This window comes from Lycium barbarum, chromosome 4 (assembly GCF_019175385.1).
Source record: "Lycium barbarum isolate Lr01 chromosome 4, ASM1917538v2, whole genome shotgun sequence".
NCBI classification, from domain to species: Eukaryota; Viridiplantae; Streptophyta; class Magnoliopsida; order Solanales; family Solanaceae; genus Lycium; species Lycium barbarum.
The window spans coordinates 29493525-29514361 of record NC_083340.1 but is presented as its reverse complement, the minus strand read 5'-3'; the positions used below and the strand labels follow the sequence as shown (position 1 = coordinate 29514361).

The window sequence follows — 20837 nt, the reverse complement described above, 5'->3', positions numbered from 1 at the left end:
CAGTCTGGGCCAATACACTCTTGGCCACCCCAGCGGCCAACATACCACCGTAGCGGTGCCGTTGGGACGGCCCTGGTGCCGCCAATATGGGCACCAGGTACCAGAATCCCCCAATTTTTCCCCAAGTCCCAATCAAAGTCTCGAACTATTCCCAAGGCCATTTGCTCACCAACCACATACACAGACCCATACAAAAATACGCTATGAATGTGCTCGTGGCCTCGGAATTCCCAACGAAGGTCTCGTTGACCGAGTCAACCCCCGATGCCTTAATTCCAATTTCCCAACTCAAGTCCCAAAAGGCATCCGAGTGCATTGGGAACCAAACCAGCTATTCACAAAAATCATAAACTACCATCCGAACCTCTCAGAATCGACGGATTCTCGAAAAAGGTTCGTTAACCCAAAAGTCAACTTCGGGTCAAAATGCGCTAGTCAATGCTCGAAAAAAGGCGAAAATGTCGAAAAGACTATAACGACCAAACGGATCATTACATGAGATACCAATTGAACCGTCGCTCGTCTTCGAGTTAAGAAAAGAAAGAAAGTGGGGAAATACCTGAATCGGTAAATAATTGGGGATATCGGCTGCACATATCGGACTCGGTCTCCCAAGTAACCTCCTCAATAGGACGGTGCTTCCATTGTACCTTTACAGAAGCAATCTCCATCGAGCTCAACTTCCAAACCTGCCTATCCAAGATCGCGATAGGCTCCTTCTCATAAGTCAAATTCTTATCAAGCAATATATAATCCCAACGAACAATATAGGTACCGTCGGCATGGTACTTCTTCAATGTAGAAACATGAAAAATCGGATGAACTCTTGCCAAGCCTGGCGGCAATGCCAACTCATAAGCTACATCACTGATACGGTCAACAATCTCAAACGGACCAATATACCTGGGCTCAACTTGCCCCTCTTACCAAACCTCATAACACCCTTCATGGGTGAAACCTTCAATAGAACCTGGTCACCAATAGAAAACTTCAAATCCCGGACCTTCCGGTCCGCATACATCTTTTGCCAACTCTGAGCTGCTAAAAGCTTTGCCCGAATAACTCTCATTCTATCAAGAGACTCCCTCAATATATCTGTGCTCCAAGGCCGAGCCTCGAATCCATCAAACCAACCAATCAGAGATCTACATCTCCTACCATATAAAGCCTCAAAAGGCGCCATGCCAATACTCGAATGATAACTGTTGTTGTACGCAAACTCTACCAAGGCCAAGTGCTGATCGCAATGACTACCAAAATCAATAACACACGCTCTCAACATGTCCTCGAACACCTGAATGATCCGCTCGGACTGGCCATCCGTCTGGGGATGAAAAGTTGTACTAAGATCCAATCGGGTACCCAACTCCTCATGAAAAGCCCTCTGGAAATGGGAAGTGAAAATAGTACCCCGATTAGATACAACAGAAATAGGAACCTCATGCAACCTCACAATATCCCGAATGTACATCTTGGCTAACTTCTCCACGGTATAGGAAACCTGAACTGGAACAAAGTGAGCGGACTTAGTCAATCGATCAACTATCACCCAAATAGAATCAAACTTGTCAAGGGTCTTCGGAAGACCCGTGACAAAATTCATGGTAATCCTCTCCCACTTCCATTCGGGAATGGGCATCCTCTGAAGCATCCCACCAAGTCACCGATGCTCATACTTTACCTGCTGACAATTTTCACACTTAGCCACAAAATCAACTATATCTTTCTTCATCCGACGCCACCAATAGTGCTGCCTCAAATCACGGTACATTTTAGTCACCCCCAGATGAATGGAATAGCGAGAGCTATGAGCCTCAGACAAGATCAGCTGAATCAAATCACCAACGCGAGGAAAGCACACGCGCCCTCTAATCCTCAGAATGCCCTCAAAATCAATCACGGCCTCCTTGGCCTCACCTCTCAAAACTCTATCTCAAATCTTGCTCAACTGAGCATCTTCAAACAGATGAGTCCTGATCCGATCCAATAAGGACGACCTCGCCTCTATACAAGCCAAAATCCTACCCAGGGCTGAAATATCAAGGCGAACGAAACTGTTGGCCAGAGTCTGAACCTCCATGGCCAACATATGCTCGGAAAAAATCAATCGAGCTAAACTCCCCATACTCACTACCTTGCGACTCAAAGCATCAACCACCACATTGGCTTTCCCGGGATGTTACAGAATAGAGATGTCGTAGTCCTTCAGGAGCTCCATCCATCGGCGCTGCCTGAAATTAAGATCTCTCTGGGTAAACACATGTTGACGACTACGGTGATCGGTGAAAACCTTACAATGAACATCGTAGAAATAATGCCTTCAAATATTCAAAGCGAAGACCACTGCCAACAACTCCAAATCATGGATAGGGTAATTCTTCTCATGAACCTTCAACTGACAGGAAGCATAAGCTTATCACTCTACCCTCCTGCATCAACACAGCACCCAAACCCATACGGGAGGCATCATAATAGACAGTGAAGTCCTTACCCTCCACGGGTAATGAAAATATCGGAGCTGTAGTCAAAAGAAGCTTGAGCCTTTGAAAGCTCTCCTCACAATCATCCGTCCACTGGAATGGAACATCCTTCTGAGTCAATCTAGTCAAAGAGGAAGCAATAGCAGCAAAACCCTTCACAAAGCGTCGGTAATAACTAGCCAAACCCAAAAAACTACGAATCTCAGTAACAGTAGTGGGCCTCGCCCAACCTCTCACAGCTTCAATCTTCTATGGATCAACCATAATCCCATCCTTAGACACCACATGGCCCAAGAATGCTACAAACAAAAACCAGAACTCACACTTAGAAAATTTAGCAAACAGGCTATATTTCTTCAACAACCCAAGAACAGAACGAAGATGGCTCTCATGTTCCTCCCCACTCTTGGAATACACCAAGATGTCATCAATGAATACAATTACGAAGGAATCCAAGAATGACCTAAAGATGCCATTCATCAAGGTCATGAATGTAGCCGAGGCATTGGTAAACCCAAAAGACATCAATAGAAACTCATAGTGGCCATATCTCGTCCGAAAGGTTGTCTTCGGAATATCCTCCGCCCTAATCTTCAACTGGTGATAGCCGAAATGCAAATCAATCTTTGAAAACACCGAAGCACCCTGAAGCTGGTCAAACAGATCATCAATACAAGGCATAGGACACTTGTTCCAAATAGTGACCTTGTTCAACTGACAGTAATCAATACACATCCTCATGGTCCCATCTTTCTTCTTCACAAATAACACAGGAGCACCCCAAGGGGAGACACTCGGTCTAATGAACCCCTTGCTCAATAAATCATGTAACTTCTCCTTAAGCTCCCTCAACTGGGCAGGTGCCATCCGATATGGCGGAATAGAGATAGGACGAGTGCCCAGATCCAAATCAATACATAAATCAATGTCGCGATCGGGTGGCATACCTAGAAAATCCGACGGGAATGCCTCCGCGAACTCGCTCACAATAGGGATAGACTCAAGGGGTGGAGATGAAACAGTCGTATCACGAACATGAGCCAAATAAGCTAGACACCCTTTACTTACTAACTTCTTTGCTCGAAGAAAGGAAATGATCTTCTTCAGAGCGGGACTAGGAGTACCCCTCCACTCAAGCCTAGGAATGCCCGGCATGGCTACGGCGACATTCTAACATCGCGTGATAGGGAGAAGCCAGGACATACCCAATATAATACATAAGTCCACTATATCGAGAATCAGTAAATATACCCAAGTGTCATACCCCATAAAGTAACCAAACAGGACCGGTAGACTCGATCAACAATCACAGAATCTCTGACCGGAGTAGACACATGAACGGGTATATCTATGCTATCACAAGGCAAATCCCAACCAATAGCATGATATGCAGATACATACGAATAAGTGGATCCAGGATCACGCCATACAGTAGCAGACTGACCCCGAGTAGAAATAATACTTGCTGTCGCTGCACCAAGGATCTCCACCTGGGGCCTAGCTTCTCTAGCCCCCGCGGCCTCAACTCTCGCTGCACGGTCAACAATGGTCTAGAATGAAGCGCCCTCGGCCTCAAGCTGGACATAGGGCAGTTGGAGAGGACCATCCAGCCTACTAATAAACCACCGGATCCTGTCGGTCTCCGTCGGAATCAAGGGGTAAGGGTAACGGGCCAGGTAGGAGAAGGATAGTGTATAGGTAGCAACCGACATGCCCTCCTGACGGAGATCGAGGAACTGACTTCGACACTTGTCCCTCCGCGAACGAGGCGCGTACCTCTCCAGAAACACCCCATAGAACTACTCTCAAGTAAGTGGATGCACACTCGCTGGGCTGCTAACAAGGTAGTCTCTGCACCATGCCTTCGCGCCGCCATGAAATCGATGGGTAACATAGTCGACTCCAAGAGTATCAATAATCCCGGCCGTGTAAAGTAGCTCGTGCGTAATCACGATAAACTCGTAGGAATCCTCGCCTGGTGCGCCAGTGAAAATCGGTGAAGCTAACCTCATGCATCCTCCATGCAGGCGTGTCGCGAATCCTCACCATCTGTGAGGGAAGAGATAAGGGTCAGATACCAATTTGATCTTTCCAGATACCAATTTGAATAAAATAGCACGAAGAATGAAAAGAAAGTGAGATTTCCTAGATGTCCTATAGTCTCTCGCAGATAAGTATGGAGCTCATCGTACCGATCCACGAGACTCTACTAGACACGCTCTTATATTATAGAACGGGTAATCTAGCGCTCTGATACCAACTTGTCACGACCTATTTTACCTAAGTTGTGCGGGCACTTACCTTCCCACCTCGGTAAGCGAACCCTCAACCCATTAATGAAATTAGAATAGTGCGGAATAATAATAACACCCCCACGGTCTAGTCTGAGTAATACAAGAGCATCTAAAAAGGAAATAATACAAGTCTGGAATAACAATACATAAAGTGTCCATGTCTCTGAATGGAATAGGACATAAGATAGAGAAGTTTTCAAGGCAGCGAACGAACATGCACACCCTGGAAACTCGAAGATAAAGCTGAAGCGACTATCAGCCACGTGTCACGGAAGCAGATCCGACCTGATACTCTGCATTCATAAAAGAATGCAGCAAGTGCAGGTCAGTACAAACAACAGTACTGGTAGGCATCATCGGCCGACTAAGCATAGCTGACACAATTTAGATAATAAAGCAGATAAGCAGACAAACCAACAAATATAAGGCAAATGTAATCAAATCTAAATATACGTAATCGCCTAAGCAAAAACATCTAATCCCAAATGTGTCAAGTCTGAATGTAGCAAGTTCGAATCCAGTAATCACAAGTACAACACCAAAACATCTCAAGGTCAAGAAATAATGCAATGGAATGCAATGCAATAGTGTATGAATGCAATGCAAATGATGTGTACACATGTACTCCAGACGAAAATAGCAACATCTCGGTAGCCCAACCCAATATGACTCGCGAAGTCTAAGTGCCACCCGTCCCTGATCTTTGCCCAATAGACAGACAGGACTCCAGATCTTTGCCCACAGGGGGTTCTCACCGGCAGCGTCCATGCACTCACTCAATCAACGATTCTAGAACTAACATCAGACATCAGTCATCTCACGTCACTCAAGTAAAATCGAGCCCAGCTCATCAAAGTGTTTCATCAAGTATCATCAGTATCTCCACAGTGTATTATGAAAATGAGAGTGCGTGCAATGCATGTATCAACATCAATAATCATGCTCAATATCACAAGTACCGGCAATGGGTACGCCAACAATAAATCCGAATCACAAATACCAACAATGGGTATGCCAACAATATAACCGAATCATAAGTACCAACAGTAGGTACGCCAACAATATCGAAATCAAGATGATAAATAGAATCCAATATCTATCAACAACTCATGGCATCAAGCCATCATAATAGAACAGTCAAATCACAACACAACGAGGCGGCTAGTCCCAACACATAACAGGGCCCAACCTAAGGCAATATCCAACCCAACTTCATACCCGAAGGTTCACATGTTGTCTCCGACAATATAATCTAAACATGCGCTTCGCTATACGAAGTCTCACCAAGGGTAAGCCATAACCTACCTGGACGGCCGAACCGCAACACCAACAACTCACTCATTTGCCTTGCCTTTCCGCTGAACCTCAGAACCAAAGTAGTCTAAGCATAATCGAAATCTAGATTAGAAATCATGAAGAATGATACTAATGTTGATACTATTCAATCTAGGTCAATTCTAACCCTAGAAATTGGGGGAAACAGGCCCACAAGGGAAAAATGGAAAATTCAGAAATAAAATATCAATTAAGCACTAGGTGATCAAAACCCAACCACTAATTGCTAAATCAACTCATAGATTTACCCAATTTCAAATTTGAAGTAAAACCCCCAATTTGGGTATAAACCCTAACTCTTTGATTCCGAAATTCCACACTAGAAATGGAAGATAGATGATTTATAAGCTTAGATTCATCAAAATCTAACATAAACACCTTCAATTTCATCATTAATAAGCCTAGGAAAAAGTTCATCAAAACCCACTTCCATCTTCCATTACTAAGGGATTATTAAAGGAAAGGAGGAATCTATGATTATTAGGATCAATGGAATAGTAAAGGGATTAGCAAGATTTACCTCCAAGAATTTTCTCCAAATATCTCCAGGAACAGTCCCTAAAGCTCTAATTTCGAAGTGGAAATAAATGAAGGTCTAAAGGCTTATTTTAATCACACTTAATGAAATAACAGGCCCGTTACCGCCACGATGGTAACGGGACCGAAACAGCGGCGCCGCTACAGCGCTCCCCAGACCGCCCCGGCGGTCTGGGCCAATATACTCTTGGCCGCCCCAGCGAACAACATACCGCAGTAGCGGTGCAGCTGGGACAGCCCTGGTGCCACCAATGCGGGCACCAGGTACAAAAATCCCCAATTTTTCCCCAAGTCCCAATCAAAGTCCCGAACCATTCCCGAGGCCATCTGCTCACCAACCACATAAACAGACCCACACAAAAATACGCTACGAACACGCTCGTGGCCTCAAAATTCCCAACGAAGGTCTCGTTGACCGAGTCAACCCCCGATGCCTTAATTCTAATTTCCCAACCCAAGTCCCAAAAGGCATCCGAGTGTATTAGGAACCGAACCAAATATCCACACAAATCATAAATGACCATCCATACCTCTCGGAATCTAAGAATTCTCTAAAAAGGTCCATTTACCCAACAGTCAACTTCGAGTCAAAATGGGCTAGTCAATGCTCGGAAAAAGGCAAAAATGCCGAAAAGACTATAACGACCAAATAGGTCGGTACAAGTAGTTGTCATTCTGATATTCAGAAGAACAAGAAGAACGAAAAGTAGAGGAACCATTTGAATTAACAAACTCGAACTTCAATGACAAGCTTAATGGGCTTCAATTCAAATCCAAAAGATGTCTTATCGGAGAATAAGAGCTCAAGATCGAAGGAGATGAACTGGCTAGATGCTACAATTATTTAATGGTCCAAATTGAGGAGTATTGGGCCCAAAATTCAGCCTTGAAGAGGTCCAAAGCGGAGCCCATAAAAAGGCAATTTTCATCCCTTAAGTGGAGTTGAAACCTATAGTGCAATCAAGCCCAAATGGAGCTCAAAATCTCCGACCAAGAGAGCCCAAATAATCCTTAATTCAATCACAAATATTAGAGTTTTAGTTTCTAGCTTGGCCATGAAGCTACGGTTTTATTTTCCTAAAATCTAGATTATTCTTTAGGGATTTATTAAGGCTGTTAGCCACTTTGTTTTCTCCGGTAAATAGGAGTGCCTTTCATTCATTACAGACACATTACATTGAGATAAAATTATATTTGAAAGTTCATTTGAACCCTTGTGACTTGTACTTTAGGAATTTTTCTTTCAATCTTTACTAGTTTCATAGTTCAAGATGTAAGGTAATTTCTTCTTTTGATATCTTCGATTCCTTTTTTGGTATTATTTAGAAGGCGATTAGTTTCACATACTACTTGTTGTCAGAAGTTACTCATAAAGCAGTCAGGATCCAAATTTATTGTTTTGATTCGTTTTCTCAAATAAAGGCGTTAGATTTCTTCTCATAAATTTATAAATTGTTATTTTGATCTTGTCAAGGCTTTAGAACATCTTGTTCTTTGAGATTCTTGGATTGTTCCTTTGAATTTTCCAGATCTTTATTTCTCGTATTTACAAATTCTTTTATATTTTGTTTCCGCACATCTAATACTCCGACTCTAAAATTGTGATCTCTCTAACCTCGCTTTAATCATTTTTTTTAAAATTAATTAAAACACGTGCAAATCATGTGCACTCTTTTTTAATGATATGATTTGCACAGTGATTTAAATTTCAATTAATTAATACAGTTGTTAAGCAAATGCGAAGGACCAGAACCAGACATTCTAAATGTGGAATTTACTAGCTGTAATTATTATTCTAATACTAGTAGTTGTCATTTTGATATTTAGAAGAACAAGAAGAATGAAAAGTAAAAGAACCATTTGAATTAACAAACTCGCCCAAACATATACTTCAATGACAAGCTTGATAGGCTTCAACTCAAATCCAAAAGGTGTCTTGTCGGAGAAGAAGAGCTCAAGCCCAAAGGAGATGAATTGGGTAAATGCTACAATTATTTTATGGTCTAAATTGAGGTCCAAGAGGAGGAATATTAGGCCCAAAATTCAGCCTTACAGAGGTCCAAAGAGGCGCCCATAAAAAGACCACTTTCACCCCTTAAGTGGAGCTGAAAGCAGCAGTGCAATCAAGACCAAATGGAGCTCAAAAGCCCTGACAAAGAGAGCCCAAATAATTCTTAATTCAGCCACAAGTATAAGAGTTTTAGTTTCTAGCTTGGCCATTAAGCTACGGTTTTATTTTTTTAAGTTCTAGAGTATTCTTTAGGGGTTTATTGTGGTTGCCGGCCTCCTTGTTTTCTCCGATAAATAGGAGTGCCTTTCATTTATTATGGACACATTACATTGAGATTAATTATATTTGAATGTTCTTTGAACCTTTGTGACCTGTACTTTAGGGATTTGTCTTTCAATCTTTACTAGTTTCATAGTTCAAAGTATAAGGTAATTTCTTCTTGTGATATTTTTGATTCCTTTTTTGGTACTATTTGGAAGGCGATTATTTATATTTATGACTTGTTGTCTTAAGTTACTCATAAAGTGGTCAGGATCCAAATCTATTATTTTGATTCGTTTTCTCAAATAAAGGCGTTAGATTTCTTCTCATAAATCTATAAATTGTTATTTTGATCTTGTCAAGGCTTTAGAACATCTTGTTCTTGGATATTCTTGGATTGTTCCTTTGAATTTCCCAGATGTTTCTTTCTCGAATTTTCAGATTCTTTTATATTTTGTTTCCGCACATCTAATACTCAAACTCTGAAATTGGGATTTCTCTAAGCTCGCTGTAATTAATTTTTTTCAAATTAATTAAAACACGCGCAAATCATGTGCACTTTTTTAAAAGATATGATTTGCATAGTGATTTAAATTTCAATTAATTAATACAGTTGTCAAGCAAATGGGAAGGACTAGAACTAGCCATTCTAAATGTGGAAATTACTAGCTATAATTATTATTCTAATACTAATAGTTGTCATTTTGATATTCGAAAGAATAAGATGAACAAAAAGTAGATGAACCATTTGCATTAACAAACTCGCCCAAACATATACTACAATCTCAACCTCTTTCCTCAAAAAATGGAATCAAGGAAAATGTGCTAACTAGTTGCGGATTCAGAATTTATACTTCTGGGTGCTCACTTTCAGTGTAGAAGTGTTATAATCACAAACTATAAGTGTAAAATCATTTTAAACTCAACGGTGAGAATATATAGTAAGTATAGTTAATATTATCAGTTAAAATGGTTATAAACATTCACAATAGTCCATAGAATTTTCACATTGAAAACGATAGAATCAAAATCATTATTGTTTCCACTAACTTTATTCATACCAATAAAAAAAAAACACCCCCTCCGGTCCAAAATAATTGAGCATTTAGCCTCTAAAAGTTGGTCCAAAATAATTGAGGTGTTAGTCTATTAAGAAGATATTTTATTCGTTTTTTCAAATTTACCCTTGACACATCCTACCTTCAATGAACAAATTTAATGCTTGTTGTAGTTTCAGTGCCCCTCGTAATTAAAGGTATTTTAGTCAATATAACTCTTAACTTTTAGGAGTAGGTGAATTCCTTAATCCACGTGCCAAAGTCTAAAACCTCAATTATTTTGGACCGAGGGGAGTATAGATTATTTTTAAGATCCAATTTTAGTGCAAGATTAATCCTAGATAGCACATAAACTATTCATACCAATGAAAAAAAAATCAACAAAAGAATTAATTAGAGTCAATGATAGACCCAAATTTGTGAAGTCATGAGTACTCTACTACACCTTTAGCTAGAGTTTTTTTTTTTTTGGTAGAACAGACATATTTATATCTATATATATTAACAATTATTACATAGCAGATAGGGAACTATGCCAAAGTTTAGTCTGAAGCTGATCATAACTTGCAACAAAAGAGGTATCATTCCTAGGCTTATACTGCCTAACGGAAGAAGTTCCCTCAACGTCTGCCCAAAATGCATTGTTGGCATACACCAGAGGAACTACCAAAAGGTTTGTTGTTGCCAAAAAATCCCCTTTGCACCCTCCTTTGCTAGCACATCTGCCACCCTATTCTGTTCTCTGTAACAATGCCTAACAACTGGGCTCCCCAATCTCCGGATTAGCCACCTGCATTCGAAAATAAAAGGGTTAAGCATTGTATGTCCATTCAATAACAGTGTTATGACCTCCGCTGAGTCTACATTGACCTGCAAGGGCACACAATTTTGATCATAAGCTACTTTCAGCCCTTCATGTAAGGCGTAAAGTTCAGTCTTGAGTGGGGAGGAGTGGTGCGTACTTCCTACAAAACCAATGACCCAATCTCCCAAACTGTTTCTAATGACCCCCCCCCCCCCCCCCAATGCCACTCCTACTTGTACATTTTACCACCGAGCCATCAGTGTTTAGCTTGTAGAAACCTCTATGAGGAGGTTCCCATTTCAGGTTCATGGTGATACTGTTGGGGGAGGTATTAGTCTTGCCATTGTTAATAATAAAAAAAGGACTCTGTTGCTTTGGCAATAGGGTTGTCTATGTTGACATAATCCTTTAGCTAGAGTTGCTACAACCAAAAAATTCTAGTGATTATTATTTCAAACTTCATGGCAAACATATTTAACAAGTATATCAAAATTAATATTATGGTTAAAAAATGATCATTTGTTCACAATTATCCTGGCGCTTTTCGTATTTTAAATACAATAATAATAGTATCTTCATTGCTTATTTTCAAAATAACTTTAATAAATTTTTTAGCATTAGACTGAACATAAATTGAAACTAAAAATGAGTTTAAACCATATTCATTATTCAATAGGCCATTCAACATCAAAAATCATAAAAACAAATGGAGAAGGGAGAATTACTTAGGCGGTATTAAAGTTCAACCGTTGAAAATAGCGAGAGGGACAAAAATAAATCCTTGAAGTTTCACCGGAAAAGTAGGTGCTTTAACAAAGAAGGAGAACAAATTTCTTTCTACATTTTGGGAAGAGAGAGTTCCATTTGCTTTTGGGTTGATACTCGATAGGCTTTGGAGGTTAAGAAAATAAAAAAGAAGTGGAAAAAAGGAAGGGAAAAGGGTCAAATATACCCTTCTACTTTATTTTATTAGCAAACTTTACCCTCTGTTAGTGATAGTGAACAAAAATACCCCTGCCGTCTAATAAGTATGCACCTATACATTGGATGGAAAACTCCAATTCCCACAAAATTACGCGATTTTAAATAAAAGTACCAAAATCCGGCCGCGCCCTCGCCCTGACGCACACATTATACACAACCATTTCTATTCTACGGTCAAACCTCTCTATAATGGCAACGTTTGTGATACAAGCCCAACTCCATCGAGCTTCATGAAGATGGAGTCTTTGAAGATCATAGGAGGTCAACATAGGACGACCTTCAAGATATGGGAGATAGCTTGGATGGAAGGCTTCAAGACGATGACATTCAAGATATGGAAGATAGCTTGGGAGGCTGTTTGTGAAAAGAGGCTATTTGGAGAAGGAGTCTATGCATGCAAAAGAGGCTAATACTTAAATGCAAGCCTTTTTCAAGTTTCATTTTCCAAGGGAGACATCCAAACAAGGCCCTTACTTTATTAAGGGTATAGTTGTAATAGAGCTGGTTGTCTTCCTTATTTTCTTAGTATAAATAGTAGGCTAAACATTTCAATACTTGGCTTTTGATGAATTGATGAATATTTTGAGTGTTTTAGGGTTATCTCTAGAGAGAGAAACTTGTGAGAGGCCTTTGGTAGGCTTTGTTGATTATTGTTTGTGAGAGGATTGGTTGCTTGTAAATTCAATTCCCTTGAGGTCATCCTAAGAGGTTGGTGCTAATTATGAGGTCTTGGTTATTGAAGAGCCTTGGTTGCCTAAGTCTGCATATTTTTGTGTCAATCTATCTATCTTTTCTTTTCCTTTTATTTATCTTCTTAATTTCTCGTTTCAGCGTATCCGTAAATCAGTTGGTATCAGAGCTTGGTTTATGTCTGTTCTATCAAATCTAGTCTTGGGTTTTAATTTTACAAAAAAAAAAAAAAAAAAACTGAAATTCAAAAATTCAAATTCGTGTTTGATCTGTCCTTGTTTGTTGTTTTTGACACTAGATTTGAGTTCCCTAGTGTTGTTTGAGTCTAGATCTTAAGTTTCAAGCTATTTGAGGTCATATTGAGTCATCTTTCATTGTTAGACCTTGAAGCTTGAAAAACAAATTGGGAGTTTTGAAGAAGAAGTAGAAATTGAAGATTGAAAGTTATTGGGTTATGCTCTCCTAGTAAAAGAGGGTAGAAATCCGAAATTTGTAAGAATTTAGCAAAGGTTTGAAGGATCCACCATTTTTAAATTTTGAAGCTTTTGAAAACTTGAAGAACAAGTTGGTGGATCTTGATGATTGGGTGAAAATTGAAGGATAAAAAGTACTGGGCATTGTTCTCCTTGCTAAGGGGAGCTTAGATCCGAAATTTGGGAGGAAACGGAGTTGGATTTGGCATACATTAGAATTTGAAATTGTTCTTAGTGTTCTTGAGAACATTCAAATCTTCATAAGAAGAAGATGACCTAAAAGGTGTGTTTGATCCAAAATTTCTAGGTCAAAGTTAAAGAAAAGTGTTTGTTGGGCCAAAACGGGAAAATAATATGGTGTGTGGTCCCAAAATAAGTTACCAAATCAGAAAAAATATCCAACCCAAAATTTCAAGGATTTACAAAAAAAAACAAATAAATTCAAAGACAAATTTTTGCGTATTTGGGCCCGCGACGCACGGCCAACACCTGATCATCAAAAAAAGTGTCCAAAACGGTTTGTTTCTTTCCTACCTTCTTTTCTTTGATTCTTCTAACTAATTAACAACTAGTAATTGATCCTTACTTAGTTGTTAACTAGTTCTTGAGTCCCATTTCATTCGTGCCAATTCTTTCCTCGTTTTACTTCGTTGTTAATTTCTTGGCTCAAGTCTGTTGGTTTAATAGAGTCGTCTGTCTTTCTTCATCCAACAAGAATCCATTCCAATCTCAAGTAGCAATTGTGCACCTTGCGAACCACCGGATCTAAACAAGAATCAACATCGGCCAATCCAATTGAGTAGTAAAAGGCAAGAGAGTGTGAGTTCATTCAAGTGGTGCTAGCCAAGCACAAAAGTGTGCAAACGCGAGTGTGGTGAGATTCATATAGTACTAACATTGTTGTTTGTTTTTAAGCGTTTTAAGCAGGTACAATGACGAAGGTGAAGGAAACTCAAGTTCCCACCAAGGAACCTACTCTTAGTGATGTGATGGCTATGCTAACCAAAACAAAGAGTCTAATAGATAACCTAGAGAGGAAGATGGAAATAATTGAGGGAAATGTGAGGGAGAATGTGATGGATCAAAAGGGAGAACGTAAGAGAAGATGTAGTCAAATGCCCGTGGGGGTATGTGGTGTTATGAGATTCCACCTTATGATTGATGATCCGTATCGCCCTAACTTCATTTCTTCTAATATGGTTAATTGCTTGGGCTTACCTTGTTTGATGAGGAGACACCCTTACTATGATCAAAAGGTAAATTGGGTTGACAAAATGGTGAAGGTATCATTTTCTTGTAGAGACTACTGAGAGGAAGTTTGGTGTGATGTCCTTCCATTGGTAGATTGTGATTTGTTTTTGGGACTTGATTGGTTTGAAATTCATGGGCTAACTTATGAAAGGGAGTGGCACAAGTATGTAGTGGACAAATATGGAAGACTTCTCTTTCCACCCGTGCCTCATCAACAAGAGACAAGTAATGCAAGATTACAAGAATCTTCCCCCATGAATACCTTGTCAACCAAAGAAAAGAAGGATGATACCTCTAATGAAGCTACATTGAAGCTTGAAGTGAAGGGTCCTCCTAAACCCTCAAAGGAAGTCATTAGAGTCTCTCCCATCTCTAAAGAACTTGAGAGACAAAAGATTGAGAGAAGTAAGGGAGTGTAAAGTGGAAAAAGGAGAGAATGTGTGGAGTGAAGTGAGGAAGTTGCCACAAATTCAATCTAACTTTTCTACTTCTTCCCCTTGTTGTGAAGAAGCTTTTGTAGGTACTCAAGGAAACGAATTGCTAAAGAAGTCTTCACGTGAAGAACTCCCGTACTTGAAAGGAGGAAAGGAGGACAAGACCATCTCTACGATTGGTCAAATGAGCTTACCATTGATAACTCAAGGTAAAGAAGATTTTTCGTGTAATCTTCAAGGTATAATAGCTAAACTTAATACTTCTAACTCTTTAAATGAACACGTTTGTGATGAGAATGTGAGTGATGGCTTGTCTTTAATTGAGCTTAATGTTTCTTTACCATGTGTTGATAATGCCATTGTTGAGAATGCTAATACACTAGTTGATCCTTTTAATGACCGAATTGATTCTTCTTGCAAGGTCGATTTGTGTCCACCTAGTGATGACACTTGTGATTTGGATGATAGTACATTATCATGTGATATGAATGATCAATTTGAGCATATTGATAATCCACTAGTATCTTGTGATGTGCTTAATGACCTTCCGATTAGTGATGATGTGAATGTAGTTGATCCTTTGAATAGAATGACACCCTACCATTATTTGATAGATGTGAAAATGAGTCTCTTGGTATTATCTTTGTGTCAAGTGATGAGGTCCAAGGATGTGGTGATGATGTATGTCATGTAGAACCTCATGTGGAGGGATGTTTTGAAAAGGAAGGTGATACTTGTTTACAAATTGTTACTTCTTTCTTGTGTGTTCAAAATCGTAGTAGCATGCTAGATCTTGTTCTTGAACCTAATAGTGAGGCTACATTTGAGGACACCAGATGAAGTTATTTCGCGTCACACCTTTCTTTACTATCTATTTGCATATGATGGCATTCATGCTATTGTTAGGAGTGCATCTTATGTTGGGCGGGGTCCTATTGGGGTATATAGTTGTTGCTTTGACCATGATATATGGGTATCTTTTCCTTTTGACCCCGGTGAAGTCTTCAATTTGGGTGATTGGTTTAGTTTGAAATTAGAGGATCATTTGTGCTTCATGTTTCCTAAAACCAATGTAACCTTGCCTACTTGGTATTTTGAAACCATTGGTATCTTTAGGATATCCTCATTTCATGACCTTTGGGATAGCCAATTGGTTAATGCTCTATTTGAGAGTTTGTTCTCCATAAAAGTGGTCGATACTTGGCTATATCACAAATATGTGCATCCTTGGCATGTTGGTAGATTGGTTTATTCTTACGCTAACCCTCATGCTTTGAGGAGCTTGTTTTTGTTTGTCTCCCTTATGATTTTGCAAAGTTTAGATTCGAGGACGAATCCTTTTCAAGAAGGGAAGAATGATACAAGCCCAACTCTATCGAGCTTCAAGAAGATGGAGTCTTTGAAGATTATGGGACGTCAACATAGGACGGCCTTCAAGATATGGGAGGTAGCTTGGATGGAAGGCTTCAAGACGATGGCATTCAAGATATGGAAGATAACTTGAGAGGCTGTTTCTGAAAAAAGGCTATTTGCAGAAGGAGTCTATGCATGCGAAAGAGGCTAATACTTATGCAAGCCTTTTTCAAGTTTCATTTCCAAGGGAGACATCCAAACAAGCCCTTACTTCATTAAGGGTATAATTGTAATAGAGCTAGTTGTCTTCCTTATTTTCTTAGTATAAATAGTAGGCTAAACATTTCAATACTTGGCTTTTGATGAATTGATGAATATTTTGAGTGTTTTAGGGTTATCTCTAGAGAGAGAAACTTGTGAGAGGCCTTTGGTAGGCTTTGTTGATTATTGTTTGTGAGAGGATTGGTTGCTTGGGAATTTAATTCCCTTGAGGTCATCCTAAGAAGTTGGTGCTATCTAGAGTGTAATTAGGAGGTCTTGATTATTGAAGAACCTTGGTTGCTTAATTCTGCCTATTTTTGTGTCAATCTATCTGTCTTTTCTTTTCCTTTTGTTTATCTTCTTAATTTCTCGTTTCCGCGTATCCGTAATTGCATCAGTTTGTCCGAAAGTTTCATGCCTGTTATAGTGAGGTGTTGTTATGCATGTATATTAGCATTTGATGTTTAGATCTCATTTAACTGTTATAAACAAAAGTACTCAAACAACTATTTTTCTGTACTTTTTATGTTATAAACGAAAACAATATATTTTTTAATTTTAAAATCGCAATTGATTTTCATATCTCATTAAGTAAAAATTAAAAAGACTAATTAATTACTAATAAATCTATAACTTATTGTACCATACCGATAAAGAATTAAAATCCAAGGAACATATGCATTTAAAATTAATTGAGAATTTAAATATTTCATGTTTGACGTAAGAATTCTACAATTGTAGGTTGTTTCGCAAACTGCAATCTCTTAGTAATAATATAACGCTTAAATTGACGAAGAATTTTGTCCAAACTTTTAGTAGAAGGAAATTCAATAACTGTCTAAGAACTTAACAGTTGACTCTTCGTACTTGAAATTTATTATGTGCATGACATTAATGATGATTATCACAAATATTTTAATATTTTATTTTTATACATAGTATATTTATTACACAATATTTTAGTATGGCTGTTATAGAGAGATAATTTTATAAAGAGTGTACCGCTATAATGAATGTCATTGCTGTTACAGGTAAAATGATGTTTTAGAGAAGTAAAATATAACATGAAAAATCGATTTCGGAGAAAATCAAGCCGGCATAGTAAAATGTCGCTATAACGAAGGACAATTATAGGGAGGTTTGACTGTATTTCCTCTTATTCTTCCAGATTCATATTTTCCTACCATTTTCTTCACCCGCATATTCAAATCAATTCTTCTTCATTCTTCCTTCTTCTCGAACAAAAGACATATTTCAGTTATTTCCGATCATTTCCCCAAAAACATATTTCTGCCATTTTCTTTTAGCAACAATCTAGAATCACTGGTCATTACAAAGATAGTGCATCAAGTTTTAACTAGCAAGGAAATATAAATTACATAAGAAGTCAAATTTTTAACAGCATCATCCATTCTCAAAATTCAAATTCTAGCTTACTGCACGCTTTCAAAACTTTTTCAAACTCCAAATAGTCACGGTGAATGCAAAGGTATGATGATCAACGGAGAAAAAAAAATTAAGGTGTTTTCCTAACAAAATTTTGCTTTCCTTTACAATAAACACCGCTATGCCGACTTCCGACATCAAAGCTGATGACGGCATCATGGTGGCAGGTGTTTGTTGATCACCATTTTTCATTTTTTCCGGCACCGGATGAATTTTACCGGCCATTTTCTGTCATCTTTTAGCCATTTTGCTACTTTGTTGCTTCCACACAAAGTGGGTCTATAATATATCGAAATTTCGGTTTCAAAGAAGGTGGGTAGTTTTCCAAAAAAAAATTCCATTGGTATCATATTGTTCTTTTCCCCTTTCTCTTTAATTGAAGGAATGAAGGAAAAAAATGTACTTGTTTCTGGACTTTTTTTGTTAGCTGCTCAAAAAAAGAAGAAGATGATGAAGACCTTCTTTTTTCGATTACGTGTTTTTTTTAATCTTTGCTGATGTGTTTCCTTTTTGTTGGTCTTTCTACCATGTCACTCGTGATTAAACTCCACGCACTTGAGAAATTTAAACTCCACGATAATGAAATGCGTATAATGTGTGGGTCGGGGTGTGTGTGTGTGTTAGGAAGGGGTTTGGATATTTTTATTTAAAATCGGGTAATTGAGGTTTTCCATTCAATTAAAGGTATACTTATTAGACGGCATAAATATTTTGTTTACCATCACTAATGGAGAGTAAGTTGGCCAATAAAAGAAAATAGAAGAGTAGATTTGACCCTTTTCCCTTATTGAAATGCCAAATTGAGTTGAACTTTGCTAATAACAATAAATTGGACTATTTAGCGTCAAATCCTTATAGGATGGTACCTTTGTGCCAATTCTCATTTTTAATCAATGTTCTTATTTCTGAATGAGTATCATTCTTGGGTGTGACTCCATTGTGAACTTGAGGCCCATATCACGTTCATTTTGATTTCGGGGTTCATCGGATATTAACTGGTTCTGCTAGGAATCATTTGTTTGTTTATATGTATCTTTTTCTTTACTTGCCATGTTTTTCCTCCTTACAGAATTTAGTAGGGGTAGCATATTTTTCTTGGTAGCGACAATTATTTTAGTTTTCTTTTCTATGTCGTTATTTTAATTGGGATGTATAATTACAATTTATGTAGGTGAAACTATGATAAAACAAGGCTTAAGAGGTGTCTAAACACTTTAATTTTCTTGATACGGCAATAAACTCAATTTTTTTCCAAAAACTACAGATTATATAATGAAAGACAAAAAGACCCATTTCGAATAAGAAATTTTCAGCAAGTACATCAATTCACTTAAAAAGCAGAAAAAGTATCACCAACTATAATAAATTATTTCAAAGTAACAAGAAAAATATCCTAAAAGAATAAAGTAAAACAAAGAATGAAGAATCCCAATTCTAAGTCCTACTAGTTTTTCCTCCCAGTCAAATCGAATAATTTCTTCTTTCACACAGAAGCTTCAATCCTAGGCTGAAAAGAGAATGCACAACTGAATTTCCTATAACAAGCAGGCAATTCAGTCCATTCATTTCCAGCCAAATTGCACAAGAAATACCTACAACTCTCATCAAAAGAATTAGAAATGCAGACAAATAATTGTTCACCAGAACCACTGCAATTGATATCCAATTTCTTGCCATAAAATTCATGTGAAATTGCTGCTGGCATTGCAAAAACCTGATTCCAAGTCCACTCTTTTTCATCAAATTTCCATATTCTAAGGCTTGCAGTTTCCAAGAATTCAGATAACACAACCACAAAAATCTCTCCTCCACATTCAACTAAATCAATTGAATACTCATTATGAAGTGGGAGCAATCTTGGGTACTCAAAAAAGTGCTTCTCAGCAAAATTGCAAACAACCACTTTCCCAGAAGAGTTCAAGAAACAGAGGATTTCTTGACGGTCTTTTGTGGTGGTTATTGAAGAGTACTGTTTACATGGGGTTTTTTGTATTTCAGTTGCTACTACATTCCCACATTTACTCAAGAAATAGAGCATTTGGCTATCTTCTTCTTCATCATCATCATCAGGACTGAATGATTGAGAAGGTTTTCTACTAAGAACTTGAGAGTCCTCCCAGGTATTTGTGGTTGAATTGTATACTCTGAAGGAAAGATTTGGTGTTTCTCCAAAAATTAGGTAAACTTTGTATGATTCTTGAGTGGAATACATTCCAATGGCACAAAGGGTATTATTGGAATAATCCAACGAAGGGAGCTTTCGAAATGAGGAAGTAACAGGATTGGATATGAGAAATTCACCATTTTCTTCATTATGAAAACAGAGGAGTCCACTAGAAGCAGCAACAGGGAGGAAATTTGATAAATTTGACTCATTTTGCTGTTTTTCTTCAAGAAAGTTAGATGGGCTGTTAAGGAATTTCCATTTCATCTCAGCAGAATCATACACAAACTGTTGTTGATTCTTGAAGTGAGAAGATTGTGAAGAATCAACCATGTAAAACCAGGGTTCTCTGGTTGGAATTTGAGAGCAAGCAGAGTGGAAAACAGGTGAAGTAGCAGCAGATTTCCATCTCTTGCAGACTGAACTTAGGCTGAGAAAAGTTGAAGTTGGTAGCCATGAAAGAACTCTTTCAAGAAGATCTTGATTAAGTTCATCCAGTGGGAAAACAAAAGCTCCATCTTCTTCATATTTCTCTGGTGATTTCCTCTTCAGATTTCTCCTAGAGGCCATTGGAATTGGGAAGAATATTGAATAGCTTAGTTTGGTATAGAGAGAAGCTAATTTTTTTGTGTGGGGTTTGACATGGTGTTTGGACTTGGAATGGAGCAGATTATAAAGAGTGGTCAAAGAAAAGAGATAAAAGGGGAATTTGGTTGGTTGGTTGGGTGGTGTGGGGAAGCTTCGTAAAGGATCTCTTTTTTGTATTTTATTTGCGTTGACAATTGAGTAAAGTAAAGTTTGACAAAAGGAGCAGCTTTGGAATTGTTTGTGTTTTGCATATTGACAAAGAGCATCCTATTTTCCCAACCAAAGTTAGGTTTCCTGTTTTTTAACCATTCAGTATTTAGTATTCATTGACTCTATTAATCTGAATTTAGATTGCATATTATTCATTAAAAGAGAAGCATTCTCTATCACCAAAACTCAAATCCGAAACTAT

General features: G+C 38.4%; 1 protein-coding gene across 1 annotated transcript; it reads right to left on the bottom strand.

Annotated features, from left to right (window-relative positions):
- Positions 1 to 19003: 19003 nt before the first annotated feature.
- On the bottom strand, positions 19004 to 20576 carry LOC132635750 (F-box only protein 13). The gene has a single exon (XM_060352256.1). It carries the CDS (start codon positions 20405 to 20407, stop codon positions 19157 to 19159), a length of 1251 nt encoding a protein of 416 aa, XP_060208239.1. The 5' UTR covers positions 20408 to 20576; the 3' UTR covers positions 19004 to 19156.
- Positions 20577 to 20837: the final 261 nt, after the last annotated feature.

What these genes read in the sequence shown, in the direction of transcription:
- LOC132635750 (XM_060352256.1), bottom strand. Translation starts at nt 20,407, where the DNA reads ATGGCCTCTAGGAGAAATCTGAAGAGGAAATCACCAGAGAAATATGAA.